The sequence below is a fragment of the Syngnathoides biaculeatus genome, chromosome 4, assembly GCF_019802595.1.
Source record: "Syngnathoides biaculeatus isolate LvHL_M chromosome 4, ASM1980259v1, whole genome shotgun sequence".
NCBI lineage: Eukaryota > Metazoa > Chordata > Actinopteri > Syngnathiformes > Syngnathidae > Syngnathoides > Syngnathoides biaculeatus.
This window is the reverse complement of record NC_084643.1, coordinates 4,928,615-4,949,002: the sequence shown is the minus strand read 5'-3', so window position 1 is coordinate 4,949,002 and position 20,388 is coordinate 4,928,615. Positions and strand designations below refer to the sequence as shown.

The 20,388-nt window shown below is 44.0% G+C and overlaps 2 protein-coding genes across 4 annotated transcripts; one reads left to right on the top strand and one right to left on the bottom strand.

The window, feature by feature from the left end:
- Positions 1 to 1,000: 1,000 nt before the first annotated feature.
- Positions 1,001 to 9,182, bottom strand: usp30 (ubiquitin specific peptidase 30). Its single transcript, XM_061818316.1, has 13 exons — positions 9,025 to 9,182; positions 8,147 to 8,256; positions 7,896 to 8,069; positions 7,704 to 7,807; positions 7,518 to 7,616; positions 5,983 to 6,028; positions 5,790 to 5,884; positions 4,689 to 4,748; positions 4,529 to 4,615; positions 4,375 to 4,455; positions 4,056 to 4,278; positions 3,884 to 3,980; positions 1,001 to 1,939 (listed from the first exon to the last, which is right to left on the bottom strand). Exons 1-13 carry the CDS (start codon positions 9,093 to 9,095, stop codon positions 1,687 to 1,689), a joined length of 1,500 nt encoding a protein of 499 aa, XP_061674300.1. The 5' UTR covers positions 9,096 to 9,182; the 3' UTR covers positions 1,001 to 1,686.
- Positions 9,183 to 9,450: 268 nt separating this feature from the next.
- svopa (SV2 related protein a) lies at positions 9,451 to 20,362 on the top strand. Of its 3 annotated transcripts, none has more exons than XM_061817271.1 (16): positions 9,452 to 9,609; positions 11,025 to 11,188; positions 11,327 to 11,412; positions 12,553 to 12,651; positions 12,804 to 12,875; positions 13,461 to 13,585; positions 13,674 to 13,737; positions 13,842 to 13,967; positions 15,019 to 15,147; positions 15,252 to 15,325; positions 15,413 to 15,489; positions 16,661 to 16,765; positions 17,656 to 17,767; positions 17,847 to 17,928; positions 18,051 to 18,140; positions 19,579 to 20,362. In XM_061817271.1, the coding sequence occupies exons 1-16, from the start codon at positions 9,575 to 9,577 to the stop codon at positions 19,795 to 19,797; spliced, it is 1,659 nt and encodes a 552-aa protein (XP_061673255.1). In that variant the 5' UTR covers positions 9,452 to 9,574; the 3' UTR covers positions 19,798 to 20,362. The 3 variants fall into 3 exon arrangements, with proteins under 3 accessions (XP_061673258.1, XP_061673255.1, XP_061673257.1); XM_061817273.1 differs by lacking the exon at positions 9,452 to 9,609 and adding an exon at positions 9,657 to 9,827; XM_061817274.1 differs by lacking the exon at positions 13,842 to 13,967 and having other exon boundaries at positions 9,451 to 9,609.
- Positions 20,363 to 20,388: the final 26 nt, after the last annotated feature.

Genomic DNA, 20,388 nt, shown 5'->3' with positions numbered 1-20,388 from the left:
CTAAGAAAGCGTAACTGTGATTGGCTGGTTGTTCAGTTCTGACCTGAAGTAACCCTGCCTGGTGGCACAGACGGTGAATTCTAGACAGCGAAATGTCGCCGGTTGAATTGTTAAAATTGAAAAGTTACACTGAAATACATCTATTGAAAATTTGATAATTTTACATTTCAAATTCAAATCCTGGTGGCACTAATCTACTTCCATATTGGTGCAGAAAAAATGTCATTTTTGTTCAGATCGGTTTCATTAGATTTAAAGTAATTCTAAAAAAGTAAGTTTCTTTCGGCTTGTCCTGTTCGGGGTCACCACAGCGTGACATCACAACCACAAATATAAATTCCATTTTTGTTAATTTTATTTTCAAATTCAAATAGACCTTTCCGACTGGCGATCTACAGCTCAGCCCCCCCCCCCCCCCCCCCTTAGCTACAGTTGCCATCTCCCACGATCTTCCAAAATGGCAACTGAACATAACAGGTTTGAAGTGGATTCTCTATCGCGCATTCCGGATAATATTGGGGTATGTTTCCTGCCAAATGTGCCAGACTTGTCCAAGAGGGTTCTACAGAGAGGTCTTAACTATTTCACGCAAGGATATGTACACAGAATTAAGATTTTGGACAGAGCAGGACGCAATGTCAGAGTTAATAACCTAGCCGGACATCTTTCATCAGACTTGCACGTTCCCCAAGCGCATCTGAGGACCATTTTCTCCGTAACATTAACTTTTCCAAGCGCACACTACTGACAGCCAGCATTGCTTGTGGGACAACATGGCGGCAGGGGCGTGTCAAGACAATGTGGCTATCTGATTGGCTACTATTGTACTAGTGATTGACAGGTCGGAACTGTCCATTACTCGTAACCATTGTGGTTCTTTTTTTTTTTTTTTTTAATGGAAACGGACTGAAAATTTTGTCCACATATGTACATTCAATTTGAGTCATTATCTGGAATTTTACTGGTTGGTTAAAAAAAAAAAAAAACAGAGCCACCTATCTGCAAATAAAACTATAACATTTTATTTTTTTTCCACCTTTCAAGATTGCACTCAAACATTTCACACGAAAACTGTACAATAGTGCAAATTGCAAACATAAACGACAGGCCTGTGCTCCACATCCTTACTTCTAAGTTGCTTTGGAAGGAGGGAAAACTGTTAAAAATATTAACTTTCCGAGGAGCCGCCGTCCCGGATATATTTGTTTACGTCTCCTTTTGGGACAAAGCGAAATCTGGACACTTAAAATATCCTTCCATGTTTTGCGTCAGTGTGAAACAACTGCATATGCATGCACATATGGCTTCATATTAATTGTCTAGAGACAATGTGGCACTTTTAACTTCAAATGTGCAGCTAGAGTATGAAAATAGTAATGTTGTATTATAATAACACAATGAACTGCGTGTAAGGTGAGCTCCGGAAAATGTCTACAATCATTGCGTATGATTTACCATAACTGTCGTAGATTTCTCACTTTTTCTGCACAAGCCAGCTACGTTAGAGTTATGAAAAGTCGCGCCCGTATTCTTTGGGATCGGAGCGGCGACATCACGGCACGTCGAGTCCTTGCTGTGATCCGTACACGCAAGAAATACCTTCAAGTCAAACGGCGCGTGCGTCCACCACGTTGCGACGGGCAGATCCGTTTTGAACAGTATGACTGGAAAGGCGGCGGCTGGAATTCAGTCCTGCGACGGCGACGGCGCGCTCTGCTTCCGGACTCTCTCGTAGAAGAGCATGTAAGCGTTGGAGGACAGCACCTCGTGCAGGCTGGCCCGGCGGACCGAGTCGTCCGACACCCACAGCCACTGAGAGGCGGACGGCGAGGAGCCGCAAGGCGGGGAGGGGCTGCGCCGGTACGTTACGAAGTGTCCCGAGTGCATGTCGCCGTGGTGGACCAGCACAGCCGTGACCTGGAAGAGGTATTCCGAGGAGCTGGCGGGAAGGACGAAATGATCCGTGTTCACATTCGCTGAAGTCCAGACCTTCAAATTTTATTTTTGCCTTCACTGAACATAAATGAGGCCCCAATGTAGACTCCCAAGATTACTATTACGAAAGCTTGTATTTCAATTTCATATTAGACATTTTAAGACTCCAACATCGCTTCCTATCAAAGTTCTGTTTTTATTTTATTTGACACGATACGAACATTAGTGTCACTTCAATTTTTATTCTATAACCGTGGAATGGGTTGCAGCTGAGCATCTCTAAAGTGGTATGCGTTACATATTTTGTCTGAAAGCATAATGGCAGTAGTAGTGGATGATATGATCTCTTAAATTACTATTTAAAGGAATCTTTTAAAATAAATCAGAGCCTATTTACCTATTTATATTTCTGAGGACTGACATGATTTATAAGGGTAACTATTAATTTGGGAAAATCTATTTTAAGATTTGTTCAGCACGCTGACAACACTTGTGAAATCCTCTCCATTTTGTGTCTTGTCAGATGTGATAAAATATACTTGTAATTTAAAAGAAAAGCCTTGAGAGTAAAAAATGAGACTTTGAAACCAAAATGATTTCATTTTATAGGATATAATAAGGGAAAAAGATGGAAATTATATGTGTCAACAGATGGGATTATGTTCAGTTTGACATTCTACTGTACAGTGAAGACTCGGTTCTCGAACGTCCCCGCTCTAGAATAAATCGGTTTTCAAACAAAAATGTTCAGATTTTATTTGCTTCTGTTTTCAAGCAAAAATCGGTACTCGAACGCCCCCGACAAAACCCGGAAATAACATAACGCGACCCGGCCAGCTGACCCACGACGCGCTTTGTTATTGTGTGTAACGCAGCCTCTGTACGCAGACGTGCCCAGGTAGCTACAATTACTGACAGTTTTTTCTTCCTATTGAGGACTATTAACCCCCAATCATGGCTCCAAAGAAGTGACAGTAGACAAGTTCTTTGGGAAAAGAAAAGAACTTCCAGGGGCCGAGTCACCCCCGCCGAAGAGATTTGATACAGTAGTTGATAGTTTTGCATTGAATTTTTCTCGTGAACTTTAATAATCCTCTGTTCCATTAGGATTTCTGAATTTTTGTTTTGTTTCAAAGATTTTGTTAACTCAAGTTGTGAGTTACTTTTTATATATATATATATTTTTTGGTTGCTTTTTTTCCCCTCATTATTGTTGTTTAAAGTTATTCTGCACTTTTGTTAATAAAAAAAAAAAGCTTACAAGGCTGGGGGTCGAGTTGCTATAGATACAGCAATCCACTTCCATCCTAGGCAGTTCTACTACTAAACCATACATTTTAAGCAAAAAATAAATGTATTTCTGAAATTATTTTATGATATAAAGTATTTAGACGAAACGTATTTTATACTATGCAGTTCATTATGAGGAAAAGCTTGAAAAAAAAAACGCTTTTAAAATGTTTAAAACATTTTTAAAATGCAGGTTGAAAACTTTTTTTTTTCCCCTCATGCTTTTTAGAATATATCCACTTTTTGATCATATTACTTGCACTGTATGCTGTTTTAAATATTGTGTCTCTTTGTTTTCAAATGCCTTTAATCATGTACAGCACATTGAGTTACCTTGTGTATGAAATGTGCTATACAACTAAACTTGCTTTGCTTTGCTGTTCTTTGCTTAAAAGCCCAATTTTTTAGGCTTGGAACGGATTATTTCATTTTCCATTAATTGTAATGGGAAATATCGATTTGGTTTTCGAACAAATCTCTTCTCCAACTGCCTTCTGGTACGGATTGTGGTCGAGAACCGAGGTTGTACTGTATTTCAAATTCTACTAATATTTTAAATACCAACAAATGGATTGAGAGTGCGCTGTATTTTATAGATTCATTATTGTTCTGGAACGGCGACAATCGTCAGGTGCTCGGGGAAAGCGAGACAGCTTACTGGTAGTCACATGTGAGGCTCCCACAAGTAGACTGGAAACAGACGGATGGAGAGTTCCCATTTGCGAACGCTTTGTTGTTGTTATGATGCTCCGCACCTGAAAAACAAATGACAAGAAACTAACAACGCATGTGACGAGAGAAAGAGGCAGGACGGTGCTGGGCGGGCATACCTGTGCCATTCGCAGCAGGCTTTTCCGTCGCCTTGAGCGAACGTTCGGCCTTTTGGTGCTTCGCCGCGCGTTTGGCGCGCTGGCTCGCCTGCGCGGCAGCGTTGTGTTTGTAGCGGTCCATCGACAGAAACTCCGTGAATTGCACGTGCTCTTGTCTTTTAATCGGAGTTCCTTCGCCGGACCACGTGAGTCTTTGGAGATGGATGCACAGGCACTGGGGCAGCTGACGGAGGAAGGAATACAGTCATAGTGATATGAGTGCACAATTGTTGGAAAAATGGAAAAATCCGTTCGAAGAGGTGCAAAATCATCAAATTACTTTTCCTAATTTCAACTGTTTTACAAATGTGGTCCGCTGACTCTCCACAAGCTGTCCGTTGACTCTTGTCCCTCGCTGAAGCTAAAAAGAGAAAAAAAAAACATGAGCTCTGATGTTCCCTCCATTATGCAAAGACATTTTATTCAGGAAATACCTTGGTGCAATTCTCACACTCGACTTCCTTGATCGTTTCCGAGGAGATGAAATGCTGGAGACACTGATCCAGCGAGACCGGTCGACCCTAAACCAAAACATACGCATTCAAGCAAAATATGGATTCGGGTACGTCTCAATTTAACGAGGATTCTGCTTACCCACTGAGGTAAAGGGATCGATAACGAGAGACTTTCGAAGGAATCGTATCGCACGGGACTCTGAAAAAAAACAAAACATTCTGCTTGAGTGTGACGCAAGACTTTGCTGTGTTCGATTCTCGGGCTGTGTTGGCCATAGTGAAGCAAACGGCAAGGATAGAAGGAAAAAAAATGAACAAAAGGTGACGTCAATTTTCTTAGCCGCTTATCCTCATGAGGGTCACGGGGAGTGCTGGAGCCTATCCCAGTTGTCAACGGGCAGGAGGCGGGGTACACCCAGAACTGGTCGCCAGACAATTGCAGGGCACATGGAGACAAACAGCCGCAGTCACAATCACACCTTGGGGCAATTTAGAGTGCACATTTAATGTTGCATGTTTTTGGGGTGTGGGTGAAAACCGGAGTGCCCGGAGAAAACTCACGCAGACACGGGGAGAACATGCAAACTCCACACAGACGGGTCCGGTGTGACGGTCTGAGCGCTCCCCCGTGCTGAAAAGTCTCCTTGTTATGAATGCACATGCGTTACTAACAGGGGAACTCTGTGTACGTAGCAGACCCTTACCGGGAAATCTCCCAGTCTCACAGTTCCCCTTCTTGTACATAGCGGGAGCTAACATACATTATAACCTAACCTTAAAACAAAAGTTGATAAATATTTAAACATATATGTACGTTCGCTGTGTTCGTTTTTCTGAGACCTCCATAGCGAACATGAACACTCGGCGACAACTTGTCGAATGGCACATGTTGACGCATGGATGGGGATGTTTCAGACTGGCCGGAGCTTTACAAAATATACACGCATGCGCATTACTCACGAAGAGAATTTGCTCAGACCGTCACACAGGAATTGAACCCGGGACCTCAGAACTGTGAGGCCAACGCTTAACCATCTGACCCACCGTGCCGCCCATCTGTATTTTGTTCCCCTTAATTAGACAACTTTCTGGTTCATAAAGTGACACTTTCATAAAAGGTTTTCTCCAAAATGTATTTAATTTCCAGTCTTTGTGGAATTAAGTGAGGTCATTCATGTGTAATTATATTTCCTAACGATCATTTGTGGTTTTGTGCAAATAATAAATAAAAAGCACTCACCTGTTGCTCACAGCGTTTGCACAGCATGTTACTCGTTAAACGGCCGTGAAAAGGATGCTGAAACTTCCAAGGGCTCGGAATCGGGTGGAGAGGAGCTTAAAAAAAATGTGGGGAGGGAAACAAAAAAATTCCCCAATTATCACAAATTTGTTGCTGATGGAAGCGCATCCGAAAGTCGAATTTCCTCTTTCACCTCGACTCTTGCATGTCCGTGTTCTCTTATCTTGATTGGGAAGGCTCTGGTATAAGCACACGGACATAATGCGAAATCAATACAAACCTACATTGACTTGATAAAACTTTTTTTTTCCCCCCATAAATTGTGACCAAATCGAAAATAACGCAGTGTAGTATTTGTGATGACTTGTGGCTTTTAAGTTGCGTGGCCCCGTCTGAAAGACAACAGCAGTGCCATTTAACAGCTCCTTGCGGGTGTTTTGATTGTGTTCATGTGACTGTTTGTGACCGTTCCAGAAACATCTGAAAGTGCACCAGCAACTTTTACCCCCACACCCACCCTTTACTCGAATATCCAGCATATCTATCATAGCTCACTTGTAATAAAAAAAATTCTAGGCTACACAAAGTTACGGCTCATAACTCCGAAAATGTATAAGTTGAGCCACTCATAAGTTAAGGTATAAGTAATACAATTAAAAGTGTGCCTTTGACACATCCTGAAAAGTTGGGTCTACAAAAAAATTTCAGTTCAAATCGTCTCAATCCAATGTCTGAGTTTGCCCACAAATTTTATGTTGTCAAAGGTCATATAGAGCTCGTCAACCTACGTCATAAAATCACGTGACTTTTGTTTACGTCTCCATATTGCAGGTCAAACAAAACATTGTTCAGTGCTAAGTCGGTTGGAGACGACACGAAAATATGTCTTATTGCACAACGCCCAGAGTCTTGTCCGATACCGTCAGACATTTAGAAGGTGATAATAAACCAAGGTACGTGGAAAAATTAGATAAACTCGATATAGAGGACCCATATTGAATGACGAAGTCGATAAGAAATTAGACTGTTAATCCGGTTCTGCTTGTCTTGGACAACTGTATCTACACATGGATCTGGTGACTAAGTCTTCGAGATTTACACGGAAATGTTTGAAAGTGTATAAAAGTCTGGATGCATACAAATACCTCGTTGCTGAATCTGTTCTCATTAGCAATAAATCCCACATAGTGACGGGTTGACAGCTCATGAACGCGGAAGCGTGTTCGACCACACGTTAACCTTTGCCGGAATCCATCGATCTTTTCCGCTAGTATTCAATCCAAATACCAATATTTCAATAAATGACCCCTGGCTTTACACAAACTCGCATTCATTAACTATGATTGAAAAAAAAAAAAAAGAGAGCGAGAACGGAGTCGTCTCCATGGAACGTACACGGAAGCGATTGCGGCCACACTTAACCTCCGTAAACCTCTACTGTAATTGTTCTCCGGTTCAACGTCTCCCACAATGTCGAGCGGCTCTGTTTGACCAGCGATATGGCGCCGTGAAAATGGTGACGTCACGTGCACGATCTCTATTGAATGAACTCAAGTAGCTATTGAGACAAATAGCTTTTTAATTGTGTCTTTGAATAGAAACCAGCAAAAGTATTTGTTCCGCTTAACATATTTTTTTAAATCTATCCACAAATCGTAGGCATCAACATCCATTTTTTTTTTCTCAAAAATCTTCCAACAGTTTTAAAGCTGGAAAATAATTGCTGACCTCGAGGGACTGCATGTCAAAGAAGTGCGCGACTTTGGGCTGCCGGTCCCTCTCCTCCTCAAGGGATGACGTTAGGACGTGAAAGAGTTCGTGGGCATCCTTGAAAGAAGGATAGCGACAATAAAACAGAACAGATGTGCAAAAAAATAAAAAATAATCTCCAGTGATGAAGCGCCACAGACTAACCTGCTCTTCAAATGAACTGATGTGCCACCGGTAAAATCTGAGAACATCCAGCAAGCAGCCGGCATCCAGCACATCTTCATCCCCAGGCTCAATACTGGAAAGAGCTTTCAGCGTAGAACCATGAGGTCCAAATGATCGACGTTCACAGAGCGTCAACAAAGGTTTTACGCCCCCCCGTGTTGGTTCCCATACCTCTGAGAAGCTGGAGAAGCGTTGTGGACAACTTCTTTTCTTTACCCGACTGGATTGGGGCTGAGCTCGAAAACCTCTCCAGCCACCGGATGAAGGACGGGCAGGCCGCCAGACCCTGAAGCAACGAGTTCAGGAAGCAAGTGTTGCCCAGGTTCAGCAGACCCGGAACCATACCTGGAGGAAAACGGCTCAGGGTGGGGAAAAGGGACTTCTTTACCGTCTGCGTCGTCGTGCATCACGTGACTTCTCACCTCTCTTCCGCTTCTTTTGCTCGGTGATTGGGCCCCAAAAAACGTACACGCCAGCTGCGATGGCAGCAGCTACGCCGCCGATGACACCCCAGTTTTTTAGCATCTTGTTTCTAATGAAGACATAATATAATGATTAGTTCATTTATTTTAAATCACCTCTCAAAGCATGGCAGAAAGCGGCATGCGCTACCACAGTTACTCTCTTGGTACTCAGTCTGTCTGTGAACAATACTAAAATTAAAATAGTTTGGGGTGGATGGTTAAAATTTCACAGATAAACTAAAGCGGACACGTGGCATAGGTTACTTCATTAGTGTGTATAAGCTTGTGTTCTTCTATTGAGTGCACAGAATTTAGCATTTCCTTCTGTAAACCGATTTGGGTGCAGACTTGTAAATGTTCAAACACGTACGTGTAACGCTCATACTGCGTGCTAGTTGTAAGTTAGACAACTACGACGACCAGGAGCGTGTTGCTACTTGTCTTTTTTTGCAACACTACAGGAAAGAAACCAAGCAAGCCTTTAATCGAACCCCTCTCCAAAAATATTTGTTTGTAATCATGCTAGCATTAGCATGATGCTACTTACAAGCAACCAGTTTTGTCTTCTCGTGGTCCGCTACGTGGAATTCACAGAGAGCTAAACACACGGGGGAACGATATAAAGACACATGTAATAAATTGGAATATTGTTTTTCTTCGCTACGGATGTTTTTGTAACGCGGGTGAGCATTTAATTGAACCGGCCGCTCGTTTGTCTGTCTCGTTCGCCAGCTGAGCGCCACGCACGGCGGCGCCGTGACCCGCTTCTATTTGGACCAGGTGAACCATCGCCGTTAAGGAGCTTAATGTGGAGTTTGCCAAGGAGAATACTTTACCTGACGCTCGGTCCGGTGCCAAGGTACTCTCTGACAAGCTTATCCGAGTTCTCCGGTCGATACCACAACATCCTGTTTGTTACTGCGGAACCGTCGTCTTCGGCAGCATTGTTCGAGGGGGGACGCAAGAGGAGCGTACTGATGTGTTCGCTCTAAAACCTTCCGACCGAATAAAAGATGTCACATTTGCCTGCTCGTATTTTTTTTTCAAAAACTTTTTTTTTCATTTAAAAATTTTGTGATTAAGATTTGCGATTGTTTTTGCTATTTACATTTATTTCCATGTATTATGTACATTGATTAGTGAGTGTTTTGATGAACAATGTACCTGAAATATATCGGAAAAAAATAAAAATACTGTATACACTTGGGAATTTGCATTAATTTTTTTCCCATCCTTTAAACTGGTGCACCGTCTGCCGCGTGCATGTTTTGTGAGTCTTCAAATGGCCTTCAGCGCGTCGCTCTCCTCAGTGCTGAAATCGCAGCCGGTCGTGAGCACGTAAAAAGGCGATGAGGCCACAGTGTGCGTCGGAAAACAAACACCAACATGGACGATGATCTGTTCCAGCTGAGACAGTTGCCGTGAGTTCAAACGCCTCGTGCAATTCCTCCTTTTTTTTTTTTTTTTTTTTTGTTTTTTGCATGGAATCAGTCACATCGATGTTTTTATTTGCATGCCGAGATCGTGATCAGAACGTCGTGTCAAAGCGGCGGCGGCGTCATGTGATGTCAAGCGATGTCAACAACGCGAAGAGGACCGGAAGATAGCGCGGGATGAAAATCGTCAAAATCATTCAGCGGTCTGAAGCCGTGTCGTCGCATTGGCGTGTGTGTTTTGTCTGTCGGAGGCTGCTTTGCTCTGATTTAGACAACGATGAGTTGTCAACTGCCATTACTGGACTCCAGTTTCGGCGCTTAATCTCTCAGCGTTGTCGCCGGTGGCCTCGTGAAAGCGCCCAAAGATGAGCTGCGATCAAACATGAGATAAAACCGATTGGTCTTCACGTCTCCTTTTACACCTGCGACTTTTGTTGGCTTATAGTTGCTATGGGAACAGCATACTATAGAGCAGGGGTCCAAAACGTGATTGCAGTTGAGCGCTGCTTCTTTGGTGCTAATGCAAACGGCTACTTTGACATTTATTTCAAGGACTTTATTATTTTCAACAACGATAAAACAAACATTTGTATGACATGGGCACCTTGCAATAGGTGATAGGGTAAACCCAACAATGAACCCTAAATGTTGCCATTTAACAATGAAAACTTTTAAATATCTTTAGAAACCCACAATTTTATTTGTTTTTTTGAAGATCCATTTTGACCATTGGTGGAAAAACACGTTACCCAAGCAAGGAGCAGCTCTTGATATTTCTTCTCAGCCTTGCAGTCTATCCATCCATCCATTTTCCTTGTGGCTTATCCTCACGAGGGTCGCGGGGAGGGGTGGAGCCTTGGAGGCGGGGTACAACCTGAACTGGTTGCCTGCCAATCAGACAGCCACACTCACAATCACACCTAAGGGCAATTTATTTATTATTAATTTGTCCAATTATCACAGCTCTCAACAGGCACTCCTGGAACCGGTTGGCTGCCAATCGCAGGGCACATCGAGACAAACAGCCGCACTCATGATCACACCTAGGGGCAATTTAGAGTGTCCAATCAATGTTGCATGTTTTTGAAACCGGAGCGCCCGGAGAAAAACCACACAAGCACGGGGAGAACATGCAAACTCCACACAGGCAGGTCCGGGATTGAACCTGGGACCTCAGAGCTCTGAGGCCAACGCTTTACCAGCTGCTCCACCATGCCCCCCCCCCCCCCCCGCTGTCTATTGTTGTGTAGTTATATCTTCAAGCAGACGCGCTGCTTAATCAGATCAGATCCGAACCTCGATGCATCAAGCAGAGCACATTTCCAGGAGGACTGGCATAATTATCATTTCCTGCGCGACGGATTCCTCCAGGATTTGCAGATTTGATATTTCATTTCCAGTGTCGTCCGCTTCCGTCACACCGGTGAGAGCACGCACTCGGAGGATGACGCCGAAGGTCGTGAGCCCTACGCAGCGGTGCGGGTGGCGGAGGAGAAAGAGATGGAGTCTGTGGCCCTCGCAGACGGACCTCCTGTCCCTCGGGAGTTTGCCAACCCAACTGACGGTGCGGCGGATGATGGAGTGTTGTCGGTTTTCTGTTTCTGCAAACAAGCTCACCCCTTGTAGTGCCCCCCCCCCCCCCCCCGGCCCCATTCCGCACCACCTCACATTCAAAATCTATTTTCACTGACTTTGCTTTTAGACACATTCATGGTCGAGGACGCTGTGGAGGCCATCGGCTTCGGGACCTTCCAGTGGAAGCTTTCCATCCTCACTGGTTTGTCTTGGGTGAGAACATCTTAAATATACCTTCTTTGTGTACAATCTACTTGTTCACACTATTACACAGTTTTTTTCATTTAATTTTATTTGTCAGTGAACTCTTGATTTTGGGAGTGCGGGGTACCGAACCCCCTGATACGAGCTGTTCGGTTCCTGTATGACCGCTGTCAGAGTTTGGTCCGCATTGCCGGCAATAAGCCAGACTCGTTTCCGGTGAGAGTTGGACTCCGTCGAGGCTGCCCTTTGTCACCGATTTTGTTCATAACTTTTATGGACAGAATTTCTAGGCGCAGCCGAGGCCTAGAGGGTGTCCGGTTTGGCGGCCTCAGCATCGCATCTCTGCTCTTTGCAGATGATGTGGTTCCGTTGGCTTCATCAAGCCGTGATCTCTGGCTCTCACTGGAGCGATTCACAGCCGAGTGTGAATCGGCTGGGAGTTAGGGTTAACCCTAACCCTAACCCTAATCCGAGACTATGGTCCTCAGTCGGAAAAGGTTGGTGTGCCCGGTCCAGGTTGGGGATGATATCCTTCCCCAAGTGGAGGAGTTCAAGTATCTTGGGGTCTTGTTGACGAGTGAGGGAGACCGACAGACGGATCGGTGCAGCGTCTGCAGTGATGCGGACTTTGTATCGGTCCGTTGTGGTGAAGAGGGAGCTAAGTGAAAAGTCGAAGCTCTCAATTTACCAGTTTATCTACGTTCCGACCCTCACCTATGGGCGTGACCGAAAGAACAAGATCCCGGACACAAGTGGCCAAAATGAGTTTCCTCTGCAGGATGTCCGGGCTCTCCCTTAGAGATAGGGTGAGAAGCTCGGTCATCCGAGAGGGAATCAGTGTCGAGCCGCTCTCCTCCGCATTGAGAAGAGCCAGATGAGGTGGCTGGGGAATCTGATCCGGATGCCTCCCTGGTGAGGTGTTCCCGGCATTTCCCACCGGAAAGAGACCCCGAGGACGACCCAGGACATGCTGGAGAGGATATGTCTCTCGGCTGACTTGGGAACTCCTTGGGATCCCTCCGGAAGAGCTGGAAGAAGTGGCTGGGGAAAGGGAAGTCTGGGTATCCCTGCTGATGCTACTTCCCCGCGACCCAACCCGGAAAAGCAGTCAATAATGGATGGATGGAACTCTTGATTTATTGTGTTCAGATGGCAGACGCAATGGAGATGATGATTCTAAGCATCTTAGCGCCACAGCTTCACTGCGAATGGAGACTACCAAGTCTGGAGGTGGCACTTCTTACATCGGTAATTATGCTGTCATATGAGTAATATTTGTGAACTGCATGAGCTAACAAACCGTTATGCATCTGTATCTCAATATTCATCAATAATGAAATACATTAAAATATTCCTTTATTTCAGTAGTATTAGTAATATTATTTTGTGAATTGACACAGGTGGTGTTCATCGGAATGATGATCAGCTCCTCCCTTTGGGGAAACATATCCGACAAGTACGGAAGAAAGACGGTAAGTACGTCTTCTGCACTGCGCACGCGTGAAAACGACAGCGGGAGTCGCCCGCCTGCAATCGCCATTCCAGTCCCGCTGCGCATAAAATATGTTGCAACGTGTTTGTGATTTGACAATATTCTTTGTCAAAGAATTCATTTGTAAACGTGATTGTACCATTTGATGGTAGCCGAGGTCAAATTTTGTTGTTACTGCTCTACCGTCTTTAAGTTTTCTTATCACTTTCGGGAATTATTACCATACTTATAAGATAGCACCGCACATTTTTAAAAGATGATAGCAACACCAAAGGGCCCGGGTTGCTAACAAATCTTGCTAGTACCGTATTTTCCACACTATAAGGCGCACCTTCAATGAATGGCGTATTTGAAGCACTAAAGGCTCAATATTGATCCATATATAAGGCCCACTAGATTATAAGGCGCACCGTCGGCTTTTGAGAAAATTAAAGGTATTTAGGTGCACCTTATAGCGCGGAAAATACGGTACTATAAAATGAGAATGTCGTGTTCTTTTTTTGTGGAGATTTTCTCCAAAGGGTTTCTGTTTACCGCAATCTTTTCTTTTTGTTTGGACCCTCAGGGTCTGACATTGAGCGTCTTGTGGACCATGTTCTATGGTCTGATGAGCGCGTTCGCTCCCATCTACGGTTGGATCCTCTTCCTCCGCGCCCTGGTGGGCTTTGGCATCGGCGGAGCGCCGCAGTCGTGCGTATCTCTCGTCCGTCAAGCCGTCCGTCCGGCAAGCAGCGGGGGGAAAACTTCAAATGACCAGTTTTGGCTTTCTCTTTGTTAGGGTCACACTCTATGCTGAGTTTCTTCCCATGAAGTCCAGAGCGACTTGCATATTGCTAATTGAGGTTTGTACTGGTTTCGTTGGTTATCGGCCGCCACATTAAGCGAGCTTAATATGCAGAGAACATCTGCAGCTCTTTCATCCCGTGTTGACTCTGTGGCCTTACAGATATTCTGGGCGTTGGGCACAGTGTTTGAGGTCCTTCTTGCTATTCTCGTGATGCCTTCTCTGGGCTGGCGTTGGCTTCTCGGCCTCTCGACCATCCCCCTTTTCATCTTTGCCATCTTATGTTTTGTGAGTATGACGTCACGAGTAATTCAATGGAAACATTGCGAAAAACTTACTTAAAAAATAAAAATCCACATTTTTGGGCCTGCGTGTGAAAAGGACCCTTGCCACCTGTCAATCACTCGTACGAAAATAGCCAATCAGATTGACATGCCCCTGCCGCAATGTTGGCCCACAAGCAATGCTGGTTGTAAGTAGCATGCGCTTGGAAAAGTTAATGTTACGAAGAAAATGGTCCTCAGATGCGCTTGGGGAATGTGCAATTCTGATGAAAGTTATCTTGCGAGATTGATTCATTTTCCAAAGCATAAAACACAGTTAACAAAGTGTCTGCGATGGATTAAGGCTTGCAGAAGAGCGCACGTACAACTAAATGTGGACAATATCAACAAACACAAGTCTGTATGTTTGAAGGTAAGTGAGGGAGAAGCATCTTCTCTGAGTTTGATTGAATTATTATCAGTGCTGGGTTCGAGTACAAGCCAAGTCAAATGAATACACCCACTCAATGATATTACTCGTGATGTTTCCAAGTAAAAAGGACTCACCCTGCTTTACATGCGCAGTACGATTCCACAATTATATCCTGTTGGATTTCAATATGAAGGCGTCAAACTTTTTTTGCATCGATCGCCAACGTTTCGTTGTAACCTCGACCTTGCGTTCTGCTCCGTCCAAAATCTTAATTCCGTGTACATATCCTTGCGTGAAATAGTTGAGACCTCTCTGTAGTACTCTCTTTGTAGTACTCCATTTGGCAAAAAACATACCCCAGTATTATCTGGAATACACGATAGAGAATCGACTTCAAACATGTTCTGTTCAGTCGCCATTTTGGAAGCTTGTGGGACATGGCTAAGGGGGCGGAGCTTAAGGTTGCCATTGGAAAGGTCCATTCCACAGCAAAGTAAATCTTTGGTGTGCCCGCCTACAGAATGTCAGAAAACGTGTCTGTGAAAATCTGTTCAGATTGTCCCAGTCCAATTTAACAGATTTTCTCCATCCGTGTCTACGAAGAAGCACTGTCAACTAACGCGTCTCTTCACTTGGGCGGCAGTGGCTACCCGAGAGCGCCCGATACGACGTGTTGACGGGGAATCAAGAGAAAGCTCTGGCAACTTTGAAGCGCATTGCCATCGAGAATGGCGTGCCCATGCCACTGGGGAAGCTCATTGCTGCCAAACAAGTGAATCTCTTTCAGCAAACCGTAACGCTTCAAATGCAATTTGACTCATTTTTTGTGGTATGACCTGCAATTCTTGTCCGGTCTCTTGATTTGGTTTTCGTCAGGAGGATCGTGGGAAGATTCGAGACTTGTTCTCGTCGCACTTCCGCTGGACAACCGTCCTTCTGTGGTTTATTTGGTAACTACAGTAAACGCTCGTGTCGCTTATTCCTTTCTTTGTCCGAAAAAAATGTTCCATTCCCGCTTGACATTCTCTTGTCGTCAGGTTCGCAAACGCCTTCTCGTATTACGGCCTTGTGTTGCTCACCACGGAGCTCTTTCAGGAGGGCGGCGTGTGTGGAAGTGAGTTTGTATTTATTTATTAAAACAAATGTTATTTTTGTACATTTGACAAAACCTAAATACACCGAACGCAGTCTACAATTGTAAAATGCACTTTTTGCCTTCATGTTTTTCACGAGAGTTTGGTTTAGGCTTTTGTTCTCTTTGATTTTTAAAACGGACAGATGGGCCAGAACATTTGTGGATGATGTTTAAAAAAAAAAAGTCCCAATACGTGTTTATATATTTACACTTAACAAGATTGGATAAAAATGTTCAATGGCTATGTAAAATAGATTTCCATCCATCATCTGAGCCGCTTATCCTCACGAGGGTCGCGGGAGGGCTGGAGCCGATCCCAGCTGTCAACGGGCAGGAGGGGGGCGAATCACTGAACTGGTCGCCAGCCAATCGCAGGGCACATGGGGACAGACAACAGTCCCACTCACAATCACACCTACGGGCAATTTAGAGTGTCCAATTAATGTTGCGATGTTACCCAACACCCTAAACAGTTGTGGTGCTGTAAAATAGGTTTTATTTTATTAAATTATCTAATGACGATAATTAATAAAATGAATACAAATATTTTAATTTGTGTATTGGGGGGTTAAAAAGAAAAACAAATGCAGCAAATATTACCAAAGTCTTGCTAAAGCAGGTTCTCAAGGTGTCGTACGAGGCCCGTTGGCCATACTTTGCACGCTCATCTGTTTGAGCCCTTCTTCGTCCGCTTACCAAGATATTTTGGATCATTTTTTGCTTCCAAAATAAGGACAGTGACCATCAAGACTGTCCAGCAAATTCCAAGAAGGTGTGCTTGGATAAATTCCCAAACTCGAAATAGAACTGATATTTCTCCGTGACCTCTGATGGTCACTGAGATGCTCTTCTAAATAATTTTTTTTCCTTGGTAGAAGTGAAGCTGATATGGTGCAAAATAAATCCCAATTTCTTTACTTACTCATGTGTTTTATAGCCGTACCATGTGCCAATAAAATTAATTTTAAAAAAGAAAGTCACCTGTGTGATGTGAGTGGCTGACATTAGAAAGGAATTATCTACTAATCCTAGTGAAATCCATTTTCTCATAAAATCAGACAAATTGAGGTTGTTACATTTTGGGAACGTAAAAAACAGACAATAAAATGAGCTGATCTAAGAGATTTTGTTATTTATTATTTCCCTCTAGTGTCCAAAGGTAATAAGATGGAGCTCAGATGCAGCCTGGAGTGTAAATATTTGAACAGCGACGATTACAAAGACCTGTTGTGGACGACTTTATCAGAATTCCCAGGTAAAATAAATATTTAATGTGATATTCATTTTTCATGCGACGACATGTACACCGGCTTGGACACGAAGGAAGGAGAAAGGGATCTCTACAGGTTGGCCAGGCAGAGGGATAGAGATGGGAAGGATGTGCAGCAGGTAAGGGTGATTAAGGATAGAGATGGAAATGCGTTGACTGGTGCCGGTAGTGTACTAAATAGATGGAAAGAATACTTTGAGAAGTTGATGAATGAAGAAAATGAGAGAGAAGGAAGAGTTGAAGAGGCAAGAGTGAAGGACCAGGAAGTGGAAATGATTACTAAGGGGGAAGTCAGAAAGGCACGACAAAGGATGAAAAATGGAAAGGCAGTTGGTCCTGATGACATACCGGTAGAGGTATGGAAGCAATTTGGAGAGATGGCTGTGGAGTTTTTGACCAACTTATTCAACAGAATACTAGCGGGCGAAAAGATGCCTGAAGAATGGAGGAAAAGTGTTCTAGTTCCCATTTTTAAGAACAAAGGGGACATGGTGGAGCTGTGGCGACTACAGAGGAATAAAGTTGAAAAGCCACACAATGAAGTTTTGGGAAAGAGTAGTGGAGGCTAGACTCGGGTCGGAAGTCGGTATCTGCGAGGAACAGTTTTGTTTCATGCCTAGAAAGAGTACCACGGATGCGTTATTTGCCTTGAGGATGCTCGTGGAAACGCACAGACAAGGTCAGAAGGAGCTAGATTCTGTCTTTGTGGCTCTAGAGAAAGCCTACAACAGATATTCATTTTTCAAGACTATTCTTTTACCGCATCACCGTTTTGAAAGATGTGGTATCAAAGTTGACTGTCCAGCTTGTGTTGAGGTAAAGTAACTTGGCTACGTTACAGAAACTTATGGAGGCTATCGGTTCATGTTCCACAGGGCTGCTGGTGACTTTGTGGGCGATCGATCGCTTAGGAAGGAGGAAGACCATGGCCTTGTGTTTCCTGGTCTTCTCCCTGTGCATCATTCCCCTCTACGGTTGCGTGGGGAGGTGAAAGGAAAGCCGCCATGTCCGAAATCAGATTGCGTTATTGTCATCCAGCCAGTAACGGCTTCCCATTTTCTTGCAGAGCGTCCATGACGGTGCTGATATTCATCGCCAGAGCTTTCATCGCTGGAGGATTCCAGGCTGCCTATGTTTATACTCCAGAGGTTAATTAGTTCACCTTGGATTCATCCGATTTATCCCGTAGTCATTTTGAACCGAATCAATATTACAGTCAAGGGGAGTGAGAAGTAGAATGACCTTCATGGTGTTCTCTGATACTCTACAGGTTTATCCGACTGCGAACAGGGCGTTAGGTCTGGGAACAAGCAGTGGAATGGCCCGAGTTGGTGCCCTCATCACACCTTTTGTCGCACAGGTAGCACCTGCAAAATTTTGCACTTTTTTACGTAAGCGATATATGGTATTGAGCTCGTGCACGTGACGTCACCGTTTTCACGGCGTCATATTGCCGGTCAAAAAGATGCTCGACATTGTGGGGGACATTGAATTGAAGCAGAATATTCACAATGTCTGAGACTTGTTGTGCTGTTGGTTGTCACAACAGACAAGACAGATATTCAAAGAGGTCATTCTATCGAATACCATCTGAAAAGACGAGAAAGAAATCGATGGATTTCGGCAATAAAACGTGATGGATGGTGCCCAACCAAATACACACGACTGTGTAGTGATCGCTTTATTTCAGGTAGGAATTATTCTTCTCAATCTCATATTACCAAAAAGTATTTATAATGCCAAGTTAGCTCATTTGAGAACAATGCGTTAAAACAAAAAGACTTCGTCGTCTCCAACGTACACGGAAGCGTGTTGCGGCCACGCGGTAAACTTCGGTAAACCTCTCACGACAGACTTTTTTTTTTTTTAATATGCATTGTTCTCAAATGAGTCCAATGCGTATTTAAAAAAAGAAACTAAACTGTCGGTCACACAGAGGTTTACGTAGGTTAACATGGGGCCGCAACACGCTTCTGTTTACGGGGGCTGAAGCCTATCCCAGCAGTTTATTTTTTTTAAACATGCATTGTAGTCATTTGAGTACAATGCATATTTAAAAAATAGATGTCAATGGAGTTACTGAAGTTTAACTGCGCCCGCTTCCGCTTGGTACTTTTTTTTTTTTAACGCATTGTTCTCAAATGAGCCAACTTGACATTATAAATACTTTTTGAAAAAACGCTATGGCCAACTCGCTTGTCCTCTTTCTTTTTCCAATCATAGTAAGTCATTTTGTGTAAAACCAGGGGTCATTTTTTTAAATATTGGTATTTATATTGAATACTAGCTGAAAAAAAATCAATGGATTTCGGAAAAGGTTAAGGTGTAGCCGAACACTCTTCCGCGTTCACGAGCCGTCTCCCCGTTGAGAACAGATCGAGCAACGAAGTATTTGTATGCGTCCAGACTTTTATACGCTTTCAAACATTTCCGTCTAAATATCGACGACTTACTCACCAGATCCACGTGTAGATCCAGTTGTCCAAGACAAGCGGAAACGGGTTAACAGTCCAATTTCTTATCGGCGAAAACATCGACTTCGGCATTAAATATGGGTCCTCTATGCTGAGTTTATCTAATTTTTCCATGTACCTTTGTTTACCTTTGTTTATTATCAACTTCTAAATGTTTAACGGTATCGGACAAAACTCTGGGCGTGGTGCTATGAGACGGATTTTCGTCTCCAACCGACTTAGCATCGAGCGATGCTTTGTTTGACCGGCAATACGGCCACTCACGTGACTTCGGCGACGTCGGTGCACAAGCGTTATACAGTGAGACACTTCTTTCTCTGGCAGGTGTTGTTGGAGTCATCCGTGTATTTGGCTCTGTCGGTGTACTGCTGCTGCTGTCTGCTCGCCGCCGTCGCCTCTTGCGCTCTGCCCATCGAGACGACGGGACGGGGCCTGCAGGACTCCCACCAGCGTCAGTGGGGCCAGGAGATGACGGGCCGGGCCTCCTCCTCCTCGCAAACCCCGGGGCCGATCCCTCATTCCAGTTCCGGCTCCCAGGGCTGAGCGACGTTTGAGATTCTCACAGTGAAGAACGAAAGACAAAAAAAAAAAGGCTAGAGCAGCTTCTCGCACGCGTCCCGTCTCGTATACAGTTTAGCCACTAAAGTGACGTCGGGGGGGAGGCAGACAGCACAAAACGTCGTCACTTGCACTTCAGAGTCTTCAAGCATCATTGCCATCTATTTTGCCGCTGTATACCTTCAACAGAATGGCTGGAACGCGCGGCATTCAGACCTGGGCGGAGGAAGCGTGAGGAAAAATGAGAGCTGAGAAATTCAGAAAAAGCGATACAGAAGCTGGGGAGCCCGTGGTGGAGTGAGGGGGTAGGGGGTGGGGGGGGGGAACTTGCTGTGTGATGCAAACGTAAAGGCTAAACAAGTTATGATTGAAGAATTATATGAAAAAAAAACATAGTGCACACTTTTGACACTTCAACAACAATGAAAAAAGCCTTAAAAATGTATACCCATCTACTTTAAAACAATCTTTTTTTTCTCCAAATGCAGAATGAAGAAAATAGCCACAATTATAAATTCTGTTTACATCATAATGATGGTGCCCAAGTGTAAATGTGAACACCAACTTGTAAAAAAA